Source organism: Halichoerus grypus, chromosome 2 (assembly GCF_964656455.1).
Source record: "Halichoerus grypus chromosome 2, mHalGry1.hap1.1, whole genome shotgun sequence".
NCBI lineage: Eukaryota > Metazoa > Chordata > Mammalia > Carnivora > Phocidae > Halichoerus > Halichoerus grypus.
In genome coordinates, this window is record NC_135713.1 from 142,680,684 (window position 1) to 142,699,036 (window position 18,353).

General features: G+C 59.2%; 1 protein-coding gene across 3 annotated transcripts; it reads left to right on the forward strand.

The window, feature by feature from the left end:
• The first annotated feature begins 2,634 nt into the window (after positions 1-2,634).
• Positions 2,635-12,207, forward strand: N4BP3 (NEDD4 binding protein 3). 3 transcript variants are annotated; one of them, XM_036065965.2, is made up of 5 exons: positions 2,635-3,126; positions 9,433-9,780; positions 10,041-10,568; positions 10,922-11,176; positions 11,289-12,207. In XM_036065965.2, exons 2-5 carry the CDS (start codon positions 9,460-9,462, stop codon positions 11,823-11,825), a joined length of 1,641 nt encoding a protein of 546 aa, XP_035921858.1. In that variant the 5' UTR covers positions 2,635-3,126; positions 9,433-9,459; the 3' UTR covers positions 11,826-12,207. The 3 variants fall into 3 exon arrangements, with proteins under 3 accessions (XP_035921858.1, XP_035921837.1, XP_035921866.1); XM_036065944.2 differs by having other exon boundaries at positions 2,637-3,126; positions 9,430-9,780; XM_036065973.2 differs by lacking the exon at positions 2,635-3,126 and adding an exon at positions 5,012-7,369 and having other exon boundaries at positions 9,430-9,780.
• The last annotated feature ends 6,146 nt before the right edge of the window (positions 12,208-18,353 follow it).

Below are 18,353 nucleotides of genomic sequence, written 5' to 3' on the forward strand. Positions count from 1 at the left end.
ATCTGCCAGGCCGGCTTCCCAACTTCCAGGGAGGGGTGGTGGTGGTGTGGGGTGTTCTTGGCAGCCTGGAGCCCAGAGCCCGTGCAAGAGGTGAGGGACAGACAGCCTTGTCCAGGCTGGAGGGGGCGTGGACAGTTTAGTTTCTTTGACCGAGAGCTCTGCTAGAGGGATAGAGCCAGGCTGCTCTGGTGCACCTCCCCCGACCCCGCCAGCTCCAGCCCCCTGCACTCTGCACCCAGCCCGCTTCAGAGAAGTTCAACAGGTTCAACAGGCCTCTGCTCTGCAGTTGCCCTTCTTTGCTGGGGGAGCCGCTTTCTAGGGATTCCGTTCAGCCAGGACCCTCCTGCCCTTCCCTCCCCTCTCGGTGCTAAACAACCCTCCTGTTGGGAGGTTCCAAAATACTGCACATCCTTCCCCTCCTGCCTCCCTCTGGCAGCCTGGTGCCGGGAAAGAACACTGGACTCGGGGGTCACGATCTTGAATAAGTTGCCATGTTTATAACAACAAAAAGGGGAGGGGGGTGAATCTGAGTTTTCACCAGAACCTATCTTTGATGCCCCACCTTCTCCTCATGTAATTTCTTGCCAAAACAAGACAATTCTGCATTCAAACTATCTCATGAACCTCCTCCATCTCTTCCTCTCCCCACTGCCCCTGCCTTCTGTGGCTCTGTTTCCTTTTCTTTTTTTTTTTTAATTTTTTAAAAAAATTTATTTGACAGGGAGAGAGAGCACAAGCAGGGGGAGCGGCAGAGGGAGAGGGAGAAGCAGGCTCCCCTCAGAGCAGGGAGACCGAGGGGCGGGGCTCGATCCCAGGACCCCGGTATCATGACCTGAGCAGAAGGCTGACGCTTAACCGACTGAGCCACCCAGGCGCCCCGCGTGGCTCTGTTTCTGTTCCCTGAGATCCCTATAGTCCAGCCTCCCTGCCTGGACCTCTACACAGGGCCTGGGTACACAACACCCCAAAGTCCAGCTTGGTCCTCACACCTCCCTCTCTCAACAACTCAGAGGCTCCTGGCATGTAGTTGGTTTGTTTTTTTTTTAAGATTTATTTATTTATTTGAAAGAGAGAGAGCACGAGCGGGGGAAGGGCAGAGGAAGAGGGAGACAAAGCAAGACAAAGCAAGCCCCAACTCAGGGCTCCATCCCAGGACCCTGAGATCATGACCTGAGCTGAAATCAAGAATCAGAGGCTTAACCAACTGAGCCACCTGGGAGCCACCCTCCCCAGCACCTATTTCTAATTAATAAGCTTGCATTCCCCAGAATGTGCTCTGCCTTCTCTGGCTAGAGGCTCCTGACCACGGTGAGCCCTTTCCTCCATGGAAATGCTTCCCATCCGTCAAGTACCACCTCAAAAGCCATCTCCCCAATGAGGCCTTTCCTCGGGTCGCCCGAAAGGTGAAGCGTGTCCTTGTGCTGAACCTTCATCTGTCCCAGCGAGTAACCCCACCAGACTGGGGTGCTCCTCGAGGGCTAACATCCAGAGTAGTAGAGAGTTTTCTTAGAGATGAGTCCCCTTAAGTTTGGCACTTCCATCGTTAGCAAATGGGTAAGGACAGCACTAAAGACAAGGGGTTGCAAATTGGTGACCCATGGGCCCAGAATGATCCACGGGGGACACAATTTCTCTTCTTCATTGTGGTAAAATTCCCACACCATAAAATCAACCATTTTCAAGTGTACAGTTCAAAGGCATTTAGTACATTCACAAGGTTGTGCAACCACCACCTCTCTCTGGTTCCAAAACATTTCCTCATCCCAAAAGGAAACTCCATGCCCATTAAGGAGTCACTCCTCATTTGTCTCTCCCTACAGCCTCTGGCACTAATCTGCTTTGTGTCTCTCTGGACTTACCTACCTCATCTAAATGGAATCTTACCATAGGGGGCCTTTTGTGTCTGGTTTATTGCACTTAGCCTCATTTTTTTGGAGGTTCATCCATGTTGTAGCAGGTATGAGCACTTCGTTCTTTTTTATGGCTGAATACTATTCCATTGCGTTGATATACCACAGTGTGTTTATCCATTCATCAGTGGATGGGCAATTTGGATCTTGTCGCCCACCTTCGGCTATTGTAAAGAGTCCGGCGGCAAACATTCGAGTACAAACACTTGCCTGGGTCCCTGTTTTCAATTGTGGGGATATACCTAAGAGTGGAATTGCTGGGTCATAGGATGACTAGGTTTAACTTTTTGAGGAAGGCACGCGCTTTAATTGTTTGAATCTGGATACCTTCAAGTGTCCATCTCTGTCTGTCTCCATCTTTCCTGCATTGTCTTACGCCCGTTTGACTCACATTATTTGTCTGGCCCCTGAAGGCATCTGAACTTGCTGCCCCTAGAAGGCTCTGGCGGCAATAAATAAATAAATAAATAAAAATAAAATGCTTAGCGCTGAATTCAGTCGCTCAGGAGCCAGAGACCTCGGTCTATCTCTCCATCTCTCGGAGTACTATTTTGCTCCACCTCCGAACCGGTAATAATGCTTACCTAAGAGGAGGCGGCGAGGATCTGTGGGTGATGGACGGAAGGCGCCTCTCCGGGAGCTGCCGAGTTCTGGAAACGGAGAGGGGCTGGCGAGGCCAGGAGGAGGAGGAGCGGGGCGGGCAGGGCGCCCTCCGGGGACCTCGGCGGCGCCGCGGGGGCTGCCGACCCTTCGGGGATCGGCGCGGCGCGCACGGGGCGGCGGCGGCGCGGGGCGCAGCCGGCAGGGAACCTCGGGCGGCTCGGGCGCGGGACGCCTCGGCCGGCCGCGGCGGCGTTGGCGCGGCGAGTCCGGGCGGGGCTCAGGTTGGCTCGCGGTGGGCGGGGGTTGCCCCCCGTCCCCGCCCCCCACATCCGGGGGCCCGGCCGGGCTCTGGGCTGGCGGCGCGCGGGTGAGTCAGGCCGGGTTTTCCCTCCGCCTCTGGGCCAGGCGAGCGAGCGCCGCGGAGCGCGCGTCCCTCCCTCGCCAATCCGGCTCCGGCGTCCGCCCGCCCGCCCGGCCGCGTTTTCCCCGGCGTCTGCCGGCCGGCCGCTCCGGGCCGCCTCGCAGTCTCGCCCGGAGCCGGTGCCTGGAGGGAGGGTTCGAATCCGCGCGAGGGAATTGCAGCGCGCGGGGGGCACGGAGCGGCGCCAGCATGGTGAGTGCGACGCGCCGGGGGCCGGGGACTGGGCTCGGGGGTGGGGCGGGCCGCCGAGGTCTCGCTTTCCCGGCGACCTTGGTCAAGCCGCAGCCCTTGGCCGGCGAGGTGCCCGTCTGAGAAGTGCGCGGGGGTGACGGGGTGCGGTGTGCGCCCAGGTGCCCCCTGCTTCCAGACACTGAAGCACCGAAGCGCGGGATCAGGGACCGACCGCGACGGTCCTCTGGAGGGGCAGGGGGCAGGTTACGCTGCTCTCTGCAACCCCTGCAAATGTGCTCTCCTCGGAGCAGCGCCCGGGACCCCTGCGCCGCGGCTGGGGTGGGGCAGGCGCCCTTGGCGCGGGAGTCTGACCCGGGCTTCGGTACCCCAGCTCCGCCGCTCCCGGTAGGCCCAGGGAGGGGCCAGCAAGAGACGCCCCCTCCCGCCCCCCAGGTAGCCCGCGGACCTCCCGCAGTTCTGGGGAGCCCACGCCTCCGCCACGATCTTCCCGGCGGGGAAATTCTGTGGGGATGCCAACATCGTCTGTTCCTCCACCTTCGCCACGAGACCCCTCTCCCGCCCCCTCTGGGATACCCCCTTCCTGCTCCGGTCTCCTGTAAGGGCGGCAGCTGCCGGCCCGCTGCTAGTGACCAGGGATCCCCGTCCTGTGGGGACACTACCAGTTCTTGGAGGCCGGAGCACCATCCCAGTCTGGCCAGAGCCTTTGGCCAAAGCGAGGGCCTGCCTGGGGCCAGGGCGACATCAGGACCCTGACTGTGTCTGGAAAGAGGACTGAGCTGGGACCTGTCGCCTCCCACCCTGTACCCAGCCCCCCAGTGCAGATTGGGGCTTTCCTCATTTGCATCTGGGGCTTAGCCTGGCTGACCTGCGACATTGGCCCCCGTGCCCTCTCCCTGCCCAGCCAAGGAGGGAGTGGAGGCAGGAGGCCATCCTGGGCCCAATGATCAGCCTCCTCCCAGGGCCCTCCTGGGCAGGGCTCCCCTGCTGGCTGGCTGAGTGTGGGTGTGTATGTGCGAGACTGTGAATGAATGCGGCCAGCCTGCTCCCGCCACCGCCTCTAGAACTAGCAGCTTCCAGGGCTCCGAGTCCCCAAGCAGCAATGCTTCCGCTATTTCTCTCTGACCCAGGCGAGGCAGGAGGAGTTCCATGCTGAGGGGACTGGGGTCCAAACCTGCCTGGTTTCAGATGCCCTTGGGGGATTCCGCAGCTGTGGGGGGCTGGGCGGACATACATACACTGCCGCGTGTGCCCATGGAGGGCAGCTGGTGATCCCTGCCTGGGACAGCAGTAGAGAAGGGCCTTGCCCAGGGAGTTGGAATTGTTCATCATTGTGGGATCTTGGGCAACTGGCTCCTGGGCTTCAGTTTCCTTGCCTGCCCCCCACTAGGCTGTTACAGAGATGAGCTCAGATGATGAAATAAAAGGGCTCAGAGAAATTGTGGAGTGGTATACATCTCTACGTGACTCTGTGGTGATACTAAGACTCACTCCTATGGGGTTAGATGCAGGGCTCTGACTCTTCAGGTGTCTCAGTGGAACTGGGGTATGCTGGCCTCTCCCATCAGGGCCCTGGGCCCCCCTCACCCACTGCCCCTCCTTTGGAGCTGGGACATTCCAGTCCAATTCCTCAGGGGCAGCTGCAGACACTCCCTTCAGTGAAGCTGATCCCCCAGCAGGTGGTGGGACCCTCCCCTGGGGCCTGGGCTCTGGAGGGGCTAACCACAGCCAAGGCCAGACTGGGAGCTTCAGGCCCACATGCTCTTGGATGGGCCAGTCTAGAGGAGAGGCACGCTGGGGTCAGGGTGGGCTTCTTCTTGTTTTTTTTTTTTTTAAGTTTTTTTTTTTTTTAAGATTTTTTATTTATTTATTTGAGAGAGAGAGAGAACAAGTGGGTGGGGGGAGGGGGAGAGTCAGAGGGAGAAGCAGACTCCCCACTGATCAGGGAGCCCGACAGTGGCTCGAGCCCAGGACCCTGGGATCGTGACCTGAGCAGAAGGCAGGTGCTTAACAACTGAGCCATCAGGGTGGGCTTCTAAACCTGAGGAGCTGTGTACTTTCTCCAGTGCGGCTGAACATGACCTCAGGCACGTGCTTTTACCTCCTGGGCCTCAGTTTCCTCTTCCGAAGGGGAGGATGTCAGTATTCCCAGGTCTTGTGAGGCTGGGGTGAGCCCCATGTCAGGCTGACTAACGGACGCCGGGGTGCTTCCCTGCGTGTCCTGTCTCTGTTTCATGGCCAGGGTGGCTCCCTAGCCTCGTGTTCCTGTCTCCACCAAGGGCTGATCTGAAAGAGATGCCCCTCTGTGTCCAGGGCTTTCAGTGCTGCTGGCTAATCTTGGGGCCAGGGGTTGGGGAACAGGAGCTCAGGGGTCCTGTTGGGGCCAACTGGGTCCTGTGCAGAATATGGCCCAGCCCAAACCTAGCCAGCACGGTGGTGGGGGGCGGGGGCGGGTTTCAGCTCAGTATGGAGCTCTGAGCCCCAGGGCGCGTACTGAGCTCTGGGCAGAGGAGCCCTTGGAGGCACTCGGAAGAGGCCCTGCTTTTTGCTCTGATGTTCCCAGAGGGGCGGCAAGGCACTTGCCTTCCTCCCTCCTCCCCCACCAGATCCTCTCCAGCCCAGCCAGCACAGCTGCCCTGGCCTGATCAGGCCAGTCCCTGGGCCTCCAAGCAACGGGGAAGGAATGTGTGTGTTGGGGGGGAGGTGGGATGGACCCCTTTAGGAAAAGGGACTGTCCCCAGACTGAGACCTGGGCAGGGTGGAGCCTCCTAGAAGCCCGGGGCCTCAGCCCTGCTGGGAGAGCTGATAATACAGCCTGAGAAGTTACCTAGGAAGGCTTGGGTGGAGGGCGAGGGCCTTGGGGAAAGACAAAAGGAAGGGGCTGTCTTTGTCCCCTTCATCCAGTTCCACAACTCTTTCTAATTGCTTAGGTCACACATGGAGAGAAGCCCCTCATCTCACTCACACACACACACACACACACACACACACACACACCTCTCTGTATCTAGCGCACACACACACCTCTCTGCATCCAGCGCGCGCACACACAGACACACACCTCTCTGCATCTAGCGCGCGCACACACACACACACCTCTCTGCATCTAGCGCACACACACACACCTCTGCATCTAGCGCGCGCACACACACACACACCTCTCTGCATCTAGCGCACACACACACACCTCTGCATCTAGCGCACACACACACACACATCTCTGCATCTAGCGCGCGCACACACACACCTCTGCATCTAGCGCACGCACACACACACCTCTCTGCATCTAGCGCACGCACACACACACCTCTCTGCATCTAGCGCACACACACACATCTCTCTGCATCTAGCGCACACACACACACCTCTCTGCATCTAGCGCACACACACACACCTCTCTGCATCTAGCGCACACACACACACACCTCTCTGCATCTAGCGCGCGCACACACACCTCTCTGCATCTAGCGCGCGCACACACACACCTCTCTGCATCTAGCGCGTGCGCACACACACCTCTGCATCTAGCGCACGCACACACACATCTCTGCATCTAGCGCGCGTGTGCACACACACATCTCTCTGCATCTAGCGCGCACACACACACCTCTCTGCATCTAGCGCGCACACACACATCTCTCTGCATCTAGCGCACACACACACACATCTCTCTGCATCTAGCGCACACACACACACCTCTCTGCATCTAGCGCGCACACACACACACCTCTCTGCATCTAGCGCGCACACACACACCTCTCTGCATCTAGCACGCACACACACACACCTCTCTGCATCTAGCACGCACACACACACATCTCTCTGCATCTAGTGCGCACACACACACACACCTCTCTGCATCTAGCACGCACACACACATCTCTGCATCTAGCACGCGCACACGCACACACACCTCTCTGCATCTAGCGCGCACACACACACATCTCTCTGCATCTAGCGCGCGCACGCACACACACACCTCTGCATCTAGCGCGCTCGCGTGCACACACACCCACACACACACACACCCTCTCTGCATCTAGCCTGGTGGCTGAGTAGGACAACTGGGTCTTCTTGCTAGTGTAGTGCTAGAGCATTCGCATGTCATGTGTGTGTCCCAGAGGGTGCTCAGCACTGTGAGGGTGACCTTGTCCGTGACTGCTGTTGGACGTGACCGTCCGTGCTATGTCCTCTAACACAGGAACTACCATGCTGCTCACTGACTGGACTGCGGTTTGTGGGGGAGGTATGTTCTCTTCTGGCCCATGACTGCCTCTAGTTCAAGGACTCTCTCCTGGGACCTGAGATCCTTTGTGGGGAACAGAGGATGCCTCTTATCCCTCCCTGAGACAGGAAGTCAGGATCTGTGTTTGGGGGCAGGTGGGCGTATTCGGCACCCCTGCTACCATCCCCACCCCCATGCTTGCACTCGGCTCCTGGTTCCTGAGACCCTTCACCTCAATTGTCTCTGTGATGGAAACCCAAAAGAAAGACAGGGCAGGCAGTCTCGCCCACTTCAGAGATGGGGCAACTGAGGCATGGCAAAGGGAGAAGCCATAGTGGCCAGGTCCCTGTGGAGAGACAGTGGGAGGACAGGGCTGGAGACCGGGTTCTTGGCTGTCCACCTCCCTGAGAAGCAGCGACAAGAGCTGAGTGGGCTCAGACACAATGGGTGGGTGTCACTGGGTAGGCCTGTCACAGTAAGGAGGTGTCAGATTGGGAGGGCAGGATACTTCAGTTCTAACCCTTTGGGCTGTGGGTGCTATCCGGCGCCCCCCCAGACATTCAACAGCCATCCTGCTGAGATCACAGGCATCTCATTCCAACCAGCTCTGTGACCTTGGGCAAGCCACTTCACCTTTGGGAGCCCCAGTGCCCTTGCCTTCAAAGAGGGACAACAGCTCTATCATGGGACTCAGACCCCTACGCAGGGCTGTGTCGCTGGAGCTGGCCAGCACCTATGATTCCTTAACTGGATGAGTCCCCCGACCCTGTGTGCCCTGTGACCTCCTCAGAGGCTATTAGCTGGCCACGGGGTGGGGGTGGGGAGCAGGGCCCTGCCCCCCATCCCTCCCACTCCCAGAGAGCTTTGTCTTCCACAAACACAAAACCTGGAAATGGTTGAGGAAGATGGAGCCTCCTAACGACCATTGTTTGAGGTGGGAGTGGGTGTCCCGGAAGCAAATTGGGGTGGGTGGGGGGTGCACAGCTGCTGCATACCGGCTGGGTGTCTGTACGGGAATGGGAGCAGTTGCTCGCAGGGGGGCGGAGGCAGAGAAGAAGGTGGCATTCGCTCATTCGGCAGGTCCTGTCTGCACATCTACCGTGTGCCAGGCCCTGGACTGGACAGGGGATCCGGAGGGGAACTAGGGCCAGGCCCCACCCTCCAGGGTGTGATCTCAGCACAGGTGGGAGCTGGTCCCTAACCTGGTTTCTGGGCCGCCTGCCGGGGAGGAGGTCATGTCTGAGCAGCTGAGCTCAGCTTCAGGCAGCCTGTGTTGACCCTGGCTATGGGCCAGGCCCTGAACTGGACACTTTGTCCTGTTATCTCAGCCCATCCTCCCAGCATCCCTGAGTGATAAGACTGCTCAAGGAAGCTAGGGCCCACACGTGATTGGCCCCACGCTGGGTCAAGATCTGGGACACCCCCCCTCCGGTGGTGGGTTTTGGGGTGGCAGGGGTTCCCACTGTCCCTTCCCTCTGTCTCCCACCACTGCCCCTATGACTACGTGAACACCTGTTCCGGAAACTGGCCATTGTTCCCGCCATCCTTCCTCCCCTAGGCCCTTCCTGTTTGTGTCCCTCCCACTGCAGCCCCCAACCCCACCCGTGCCAGGTGCTTCCCTAGGGGAACTCTGACCCACTGCAGGAAGAGGGGCTGAACTGGGTTTTCCCCCTCCCTGGAGAAAAAGAAGGAATGGGAAGCCATAGGCCACCTCTCCAATTTGGGTGAGGAGCCTGGCAGGAGAGCGAACAAGGTCAGAGTCACACAGAGCCTGAGTCCTCAGCTGGCCCAGTCCTGGGAGGGACCCTATCCCACTGCTTTGGGCCTGTTGCCCCATGTCCCCCAGTCACACTGGCCCGTAGCTGCAGCTGGGGCACCAGGCTGGTGGCTTGGGGGCCTCTACCCCCTTTCTCTTGCCAGCCTGGGAATCCTGTCCTGGATTCTGTCCAGGACCCATATCTGCCTCCTGGGCCTGGGCCAGGTAGGGAGCTGACACAGAGAACACATACCTGGTTTTAGGGGATCAGGGAAGTTGGGCAGCAAGTGCCCACCTGCCCCTGATGGAGCCTCCCGATCCCCAGAAGCAGCTGCCTGTGCCCTGTTGAAACTTCATGGCCACAGCCCCAGGCCCTGCTGGCATTGCCATGGGCAGCGTGGGCAGCCTGTTGGAACGGCAGGACTTCTCCCCCGAAGAGCTACGGGCAGCACTCGCGGGGTCCCGGACTTCCCGCCAGCCTGATGGGCTCCTCCGGAAGGGCTTGGGCCAGCGTGAGCTCTTCAGCTACCTGCACCTCCCCAAGAAGGACGGCAAGAACACCAAGAGGGCCCCTCGGAACGAGCCTGCTGACTACCCCACCCTCTACTACCAGGAACATCCTCGGGCTGGCGACTTCAGCAAGACTTCGCTGCCCGAGCGGGGTCGCTTTGACAAGGTGCATCTCTGCCCACTTCCCTCCCTAGTGTTGGAGGGTGGGGATGGGGGCGGCTTGGGGTCCCCTCGGAGACCCGGGTCCTCGGATGGGGCTGGGACATGAACCTCCTGCTGTAGGCCGGCCTGAGGCTTGGTCACAGGTCACCGCCCCCTGGGGATGTGCACCCCAGAGTCTCAGGATCCCGGGGGGCTGTGGGGACGTTGGAGGGCAGAGGTGAGGTCTGCCCGGGGCCTCAAACCTGCCCTTTTTCTTCCTGGCAGTGCCGCATCCGCCCATCGGTGTTCAAGCCCGTGGTGGGCACTGGGAAAGGCTTCCTGTCCATGCAGAGCCTGGCCGCCCACAAGGGCCAGAAGCTGTGGCGCAGCAATGGCAGCCTGCACACGCTGGCCTGCCACCCCCCCCTGAGCCCAGGGCCCCGGGCCAGCCAGGCACAGGCCCGCGCCCAACTCTTGCATGCCCTCAGCCTGGATGAGGGTGGCCCCGAGCCCGAGCCCAGCCTGTCTGACTCCTCCAGCGGGGGCAGCTTCGGCCGCAGTCCTGGCACCGGCCCAGGCCCCTTCAGCTCTTCGCTGGGCCACATTAACCACCTGGGGGGCTCCCTGGACCGGGCCTCACGGGTCCCCAAAGAGGCTGGGCCCCTGGCTATGCTGAGCTGCCTGCCTGAGCCACCACCCCCCTATGAGTTCTCCTGCCCCACTGCAGAGGAGGTGGTGGCCATGCTGCCCGACACCTGTGAGGATCTCAAGAGGGGCCTTGGTGATGAGGATGGCTCCAACCCCTTCACACAGGTGAGGGCGCCCCCCTCCACACCTTGGGGTCCTGTTCTGCCCCTTGGCATTGGGGTGAAGGGAAGACTGGAGGGGCCCCAGCCAGCTCACCTAGGTGGCTCTGGCCACAAGAGAGTAAGGAAGATGGAGGTGATCCAGTCCCCCACCCCCCACGTGATGGGGATGTCGTGTCACTGGCTGCCCTGGCTAGCGAGGAGTTGGGTGGAAGGGAGGAGGAGAGACCTCTTGGGAGGGTCGTGTGTTGGGGACACTTCCCCTCCAGCCACGGCTGGGGTGTTGTGGAGGGGTCTAGCTATGGGAGCGGGGCCGTGTGCGGATTTCCCAGCGTGGCAAGCGCCTCTTGCCCTTGGTAGGTGCTGGAGGAGCGCCAGCGGCTGTGGCTGGCTGAGCTGAAGCGCCTGTACGTGGAGCGGCTGCACGAGGTGGCTCAGAAGGCAGAGCGCAGTGAGCGCAACCTCCAGCTACAGCTCTTCGTGGCCCAGCAGGAGCAGCGGCGGCTGCGCAAAGAGCTGCGGGCGCAGCAGGGCCTGGGCCCCGAGCCTCGGCCCCCCGGCGCCCTCCCAGAGGCCGACCCTAGCGCCCGACCCGAGGAGGAGGCCCGATGGGAGGTGAGAGACCAGGCATCCTATAAACCTTCCGTCCCCTCCGCCGCCTGCGGTCGCGTCCTCTGCCGCCCGCCACCCGCCCTTACCCGCTCTCGCCTGTCCTGTGTCCCTCCAGGTGTGCCAGAAGACAGCAGAGATCAGCCTCCTGAAGCAGCAGCTGCGGGAGGCCCAGGCTGAGCTGGCGCAGAAGCTGGCGGAGATCTTCAGCCTGAAGACGCAGCTGCGGGGCAGCCGGGCGCAGGCGCAGGCGCAGGACGCGGAGCTGGCCCAGCTGCGCCAGGCGGTGCGGAGCCTGCGGGAGCCGGGCCCGCGGGAGGAAGGCCCGGGCAGCTGTGAGACGGACGACTGCAAGAGCAGGGGGCTGCTGGCCGAGGCGGGCGGCAGCGAGGCCGGAGGGGGCGGAGGGGGCGCCGAGCAGCTGCGGGCCCAGCTGGTACAGGAGCGGCTCCGCGCCCAGGAGCAGGCGCTGTGCTTCGAGCGCGAGCGGCGGACATGGCAGGAGGAGAAAGAACGGGTGCTGCGCTACCAGCGGGAGATCCAGGGAGGCTACCTGGACATGTACCGCCGCAACCAGGCGCTGGAACAAGAGCTGCGGGCACTGCGGGAGCCCCCAGCGCCCTGGAGCCCTCGACTGGAGTCCTCCAAGATCTGAGGCCAGCGGCTGAGCGGGCGGCAGGAGCACCGCCGGAAAAATGGCCTGGACAAGCCCGCCCCGAGATGATGGCCGGCTCCTTCCTTACACTGGTCTGCGGCAGAAGCTGCGGAGGCCGGCCAGGGGTGGGGAGGCCCACAGCGAGGAGGACTACCGTGGTGTCGTGGGCTGGATAGGCTGCCAGCGGCAGGAGCCAGGGCAAGGCTTCCAGGCAGAGGAGCCCCTTGGCAGGGCCTCGCCCCGCTCCCGGGAGTGAGAGGTGGCCCAGAGGAGGAGGTTGGGGAATGGAGAGCCCCATGATGCAGAAGGGCAGGCGTGAGGAAGGGAGGCTGGGATGGGAACACTGGCCTCCCCCAGAATAAAGCCACATTTTCTACAAGGAGCCCCCTCCCCCTCTCCCCCCCCCCCCCCCCCCCCCGCCAGGGGCTACATTGGGCCTGTCCCTGGCCTGAGTCTATAGAGAATTGTGGATGGTTGGTGTCGGGGGCCCTTTGACTGGGCTGTAGCTCCCCTCCATGGTCATGGTCCGTGGGAGGGTGTGCCCTGTGCCCATGTGTGTGTGTGCGCGCGCGTGTGCAGCTGCTGGGCATGCGCGTTGGGGAGTGGAGGAATCCTTTTGTCCCGGCACCACACGGTTCCTTAGCTCCCGTGTGGGCTGAAATGCCTTTCTTCAGCACCAGTGGGATTTTGCAGAAGGAACAAGGCCAGAGAACCCAGAAAAAAGCAAAAGGGCAAGTCAACCAAGGCATGGCTAGAACATGAAACATTCTCTTGGTAGGAAGTCTGGGCCCTGGGTACCCAGACCCCTGCTGGGTTTGGGGCTGGCCTAATACAGCTTCCCCCTGGAGCACCCAAAGGCTCCAGGAGGGCCCTGCCCCTCCTAGAACGCACCTCCCATCTTTCCGTCCGCCTGTGGCACACCCCTCCCTCCACAGGAATGGGGGGCCCCAGGAAGGTGCAGGAAACAGGCAGAGAAAACTTGTGGGTTGGTTACTTGGTAAACGGCCTGCACTGCAGCAGGGAATGTGGCCATTTCCCTGTAGGCAATGGAAGGCCAAGGGATATTTTTAAGCAGGGGTGAGATGTGATCTGACTTGTATTCTTGAAAGCTCTGTGCTGAGAGGAAGCAACCCTCCACCTCCAGCCCCACACCAGGCTCCCTGACCCTTGGTCTCAGCCCAGGCTGATCCTCTGACCCCTCCAGCCTACTCCCACCCCTAGCCTCTCAGCAGTCCGGTTTCCCTTCTGGACTTTTGCTCCCTCCTGGGTGGGTGGCCCAGAGCACAGACCTAGTCTGGCACGCAGGTGGCCCGTCCCCACTCCTTGCAGTAAAGTTCAGCATCCTTATGGGCGCATCACTGTAACTGCTGCCGGGCATTGAGCACCTCCCGTCTGTTAGGCCTTCGGTGCGTGGGCTCTCGGGGTTGAATTAGATGGTGCTCCCCGCTGCAGGGGAGCCAGCCCACAGACCTCCCAGTCTCTGCTCTGATGGGGCAGCTGCAACCTCTGACAAGTTCTCTGCAGAAACCCCAGTTTGCTCCCGTCACCCATGATTCCCCCTTCCCAGGCCATGCCTGGCCACTCCTCACGCCCCAGCAAGTGGGTCCTGGTGGAGTCGCTGTGCTAGGGTACCCACGGGGCTGTGGAGCATGCGCTGATGTGCCCTGCCTTTTCAGGATGGAAAATGGGGTGTGTGAGTTGTCTGCCGTGGGTATGGTGTGTTTATGGCCATGTAAGTGGCAGGTGGATGTGGAGCCGTCTTGTGGGTGGTGGGTGTGTCTGGGGGTGTGTTTGGGGCTCCCGGGTTGGGAGGCCGGGAGGGCTGCTTCCTGGCTGTTCCTTCTGCTCCATTTCTTCCCACCAGCCCCAGCCCAGCCCCTCTTGGCTCTGGCCAGGCTTAGGTCGAGCCTGTGGCCAGGACAGACCCCCGCGTGTAGCTGAGCCTGGGTCCTCTGCCGGGGGAGGGAAACTGGGAGCACTCAAGTTAAGCAGGCCTGTCTCCCACAGGCCTTGGAACCTGTTTCACAGATCCCTCCAAACCAAGGTCTCTGGGCCAGTGACCCTCCAGACCCTCTAGTGATCTAAAGCCTGGGTCACTCCCTCCCTGCAACCTGGAGCTGGTCAGGCTGGGTGCCCACGTGCCCCACCGCGGCTGGGGTCCACCTTCCGGTGTACCATCTCTGCAGAAGGGCTCCCCACCCAGCAATTAGAGAGCTGGGCCGGCCAGTACAGCCAGCGGGGAGTGGGTGGGCGGTACCAAAACTTGGCAGCTCTGCCAGAAACCAGGGCCAGACCCAGATGCAGGGGGAGGGCGCGAGAGAAAACTGAAGCTGGGGTGGCTCCGAGGGAACCAGATCCCTGCCGGGCAAACCAGTTCCCAGGTCCCCAAGCCGGCTGGGTGGCTCTGGGACCAGCCGATCACAGGTGCCACGGCCGCGGCCCCTGCTCTGGAGCAGCCCCTCCCTCCTGCGCCCGGTGGGCCTGCCCCTCAGCTGCCCAGAGGCCCCCTCCCCCAGCAGACTAGGGCCAGACAGCCAATTTCCAGAACTGAGGTGAGCTCCCCAAGCTGGGCTCTGTGCCTCTGATGTCTCCTGTTCACAGTTCAGAGTGTCACATCTTCCAGTGTCTCCCTGGGCCCCCTTAGTCTATCACTCAAAGCATCTGACAGCCTGACTTCCAGATAATGGTGCCCTTTCTGACCCCAGCAGGCCCTCGCAGGCCCTCGTCTTCCAGGTAGAGCCTCCTCACAGATCTTACTTCCTCGAGAAAGCCTTCCTTGAACTCATGCCCTGCCCTGCCTGGGCATTCCCCCCCCCCCACCCCCCCTGCTTCGCGTCCACAGACCCGTATGTTTGCTGACATTGTGGGTCTCTCTCCACGGGGCTGTGGGCATTGCCAGGCAGGGCTGTGTGTTTTTACCCCCAGAGTCTGCTCTGGCTCCAGCCTAGAAGGCACTGGGGGTGGGGGCGGGGGCTTTGGAGTCAAGAGGGACCAGACCTCTCCCTGACTGGCATGGGTTCGAGCTGGGGGTGGAGTGGCGTGGGTGGGGAAGTCTCCAGCTCTGGGTGTTCATTCATCATTCATGGACACCTGGGCCAAGCACTGGAGCTGCAGAGCTGGTCACCATTTCCTGCCCAGTGAGGTACGACATGCCTCCCTCAGGGCCAGGCCTGGATCTCAGATGAGGAAGCCATAGTGGCCAAGGCCTCTCTGCCCGCATGACCCCTGTGGGGGGAGGGAGACAGCCACACACATACGTCCATGGTAGTGACCAGACCAGAAGAATGCAAACATATACACACACGGGAACAACGGAGGGCCTCCACGGTGGCAGGTCAGCAGAGCATGGAAAAGTACATTTCTCTGAGACCGGGGAGGGGGGGCTATAGGTATTAGGGAGCCTTTCTTCAAAGACTGTGCATGCCCCACAGTGACAATTCAGACTGAGTAACTCACCACCTGAGTAGGTGGGGCTTAGTCCTCTATATTGGATTCAGAAAAGAAGAATGTGCTATTTCTTGCAACAAAACAAGAGTGAAATAGGTCATGAGAGGTGGGGCATGAGTACAGTGGGATTCGGAGGAAAGTTGTTTCACTTTTCACTACAGGTGATGAGGGGTGTGCCTTGGGGGGGGGGGGCTGGTGTGTGTGACAAAGATTGACCAGACTTGGGTCCAGCACTTGTAACCTCTCTTTGCTCCTGACCTTGGAAGGTAGCCCTCCTTTACAGTCCAGTTCTAGCAAGATTCCTGCTAAGTTAGTTTAGCCAGAATCCCCATCTTCCATATCTGACTCCCCTCCATATGTAATCTGGTTCTTCATCTTCCACCATCCCCCAGGTGATGGCTGGCCTGCCTTCAGCAAGACTCCTGTGAGGTACAGTTAGCCAGGCTACCTCCTGGCCGTCCCCCCGCCCCCCCACCCCGGAGGTGTCCTCTTAGTAATTTTTCATCTACTGATCCCCCACACCTGCTCCTTGGCCATCAATTCTACTTTTCCTTGTTGTATTTGGAGTTGAGCCCACTCTCTCTCCCCTACTACAAAACCCCCATTGCAGTATCCCCTCTTGAATAAAGTCTTCCTTACCACTCTTTGACAAGTGCCGTGAGTACTTTTTTCCTTAACAGGGATAAACTTCTCTGAGGAAGGGAAATTGGGGGGATTTCCTCAGGAGCAGGGTGGGATGAGGGCATCCAGGATCAGCCTGGAACTGAACACAGGGAGGTGTGGGGCAGTTCGGAGGGAGGGTCCTGTCTAGAAGGACTTGAGGGGAGGCAAGGCAGCCCCTAGACAGACTGGTAAGTTGGCAGAGGAGGACTTCAGGCTGTGAGTGGGTCCCTCAGGCAGCCAAAGGGGAGGGCCAGAACCAGGACTAGCTTTACATGTGTGACCTGTGTGGTCACTCAGGACCACACTCAGAAGGGCCCAACACTAACTGCGAGGCGCTGCTGTTGCCATTTTTTTTTTAAGATTTTATTTATTTATTAGAGAGGGAGAGAGAGAAGCAGAGTCCCTGCTGAGCAGGAAGCCCAACACGGGGCTCCATCCCAGGACCCCGGAAATCATGACCTGTGCTGAAGGCAGACACAACCGAATGAGCCACCCACACGCCCCATCTGCTGTTGCCATCTTGAACTTCTTAATCATGCTCGAGCAAGGGGCCTCACATTTCCATTTTGCTCCAGAGCCTGCAAATGATGTAGCTGCTCCTGGCCTAAACCAAGGCCTTACAAGGAGGGGCAGAAACAGAGAGGAGGAGGAGACTGGTTGGGTGCCACCTGGAGGGTGGAAGGAAGAGGCCTGAGTAGGCAACCTGAGCTCCATGGGCTGAGGCCCGATGCTCCCAGGTTCCACAAAGGGTAGGCAGTGTCTGCCTCACCTGCTGTTGCCCTAACCCCAACCAGCTATCAGGGGAGGGTCCATCTTTTCCTAGCCTGGCCTTCCAGGGCTCAACTCAGAGAAGCAAGGAAGGCTGTATTTTCAGGAGAACGCTTGTCTTGTCTGCCATGAACCTTTTTTCTTTCTTTTTTTTTAATCTAGTGTGTTCTTTGTGTACCTGGTTCCCCCCCCCCCCCAGCATTTTTTTAAGGTATAATTTACATACAGGAAAATGCTTCCTTTGTAGAGTACAGTTTTTAGAACTTTGACAAACGCAGAAAGTTGCATAACCAACACTACAATCAAGATACAGAATAGCTCCATCATGCCCCCCAAATTCCCCTGTGTCTCAGTCAGCCCTCCCCCCATTCCCCAACAACCAGTGATCTGCTTTCTTTTTTTTATTTTTATTTTTATTTTTTTAGAAGATTTGTTTCTTTTTTTTTTTTTTTTTAAGATTTTTTTATTTATTTATTCATGAGAGAGCGAGAGAGAAAGGCAGAGGGAGAAGCAGGCTCCCAAGGAGCAGGGAGCCCGATGTGGGACTCGATCCCAGGACCCTGAGATCATGACCTGAGCCGAAGGCAGACGTTTAACCATCTGAGCCACCCAGGCGCCCAGTGATCTGCTTTCTTAATACCCTTCCTTTCCTTTTTTTTCCTCTTTGTGAGCCGTGTATAACCCCTCCACATATTAGAACATATTACAAAGTAGCAAGTAAAACAATAATACTACACCTCAATGGAAAGAATGAAGAGCCAGAAATAGATTCCATTCTGTAGAAAATCTTAACGTTAGGATAAAAGGCTTCCAAATGAGAGGAAAAAGGTACGATTATTTAGTAAGAGGTACTGGGGTAACTGGACAAAAATTTGGGGGAAAAAATAAGCCATACTTTGCACTACCCCCTGCAAAATAAAATGGACATGTATTGAGGAGTTAAATTTAAAAAAAAATCAAATCCTAGGAAACTAGCAAAAGATTAAAGGGACAATTACTGCGTTAGTGGAGACCTGCTAAGTTTTTCTGCTTCGAAGCAGCCCCACCCCTCAACACAAACAAAACAAAACAAAAGCCACAGTCCCACCGAGCAAAGATTGGCACAATCATCTGTGTAATAAAACGGTGCACGCTGAGAAGTAACAAAGCTGCCGTGCAAGGAGAGCCACCTTTGGGGTGGACGACAATGACAGATAGAGGTGGAATGGCCTGGTATGGGTGTGTGCGTGTGCGTGTGTGTAATGCGCGTGCGCGCGGGCGGGACATTCAAAGTCCTTGGAGAAGCCAGGCTTTGCTCACGCCCACCTGGGCTGTGAGGCAGGCAAGGGCTCCCCCAGAGGAAGTGAGGAAGCCTGGGGCGTTTGGGCAGGTCTGTGAGGTCCTGCCGGCTTGGAGGCGGCTTCAGCCTAGCCGGTGGCCCCAGGAAGGGTTCACTCAACTCTCCGCCCCCGCCGCCCCCGCGTGGGCCAGGACCACCCAGGCTGGAGGTGCACAGACAGGCCTCTCTGGGATGCTCCGAGGACGCCCCCGCGGGCTCCCCGTGGGGCCGCGGACCGCCCTCTTCCCTGTATGTGTCATATGGTTTTGGAGCCGCCGGTTCCCTCATTCATAAGTAGAGCATATTGGCTACCTGGGAGTATTTTTTTTTTT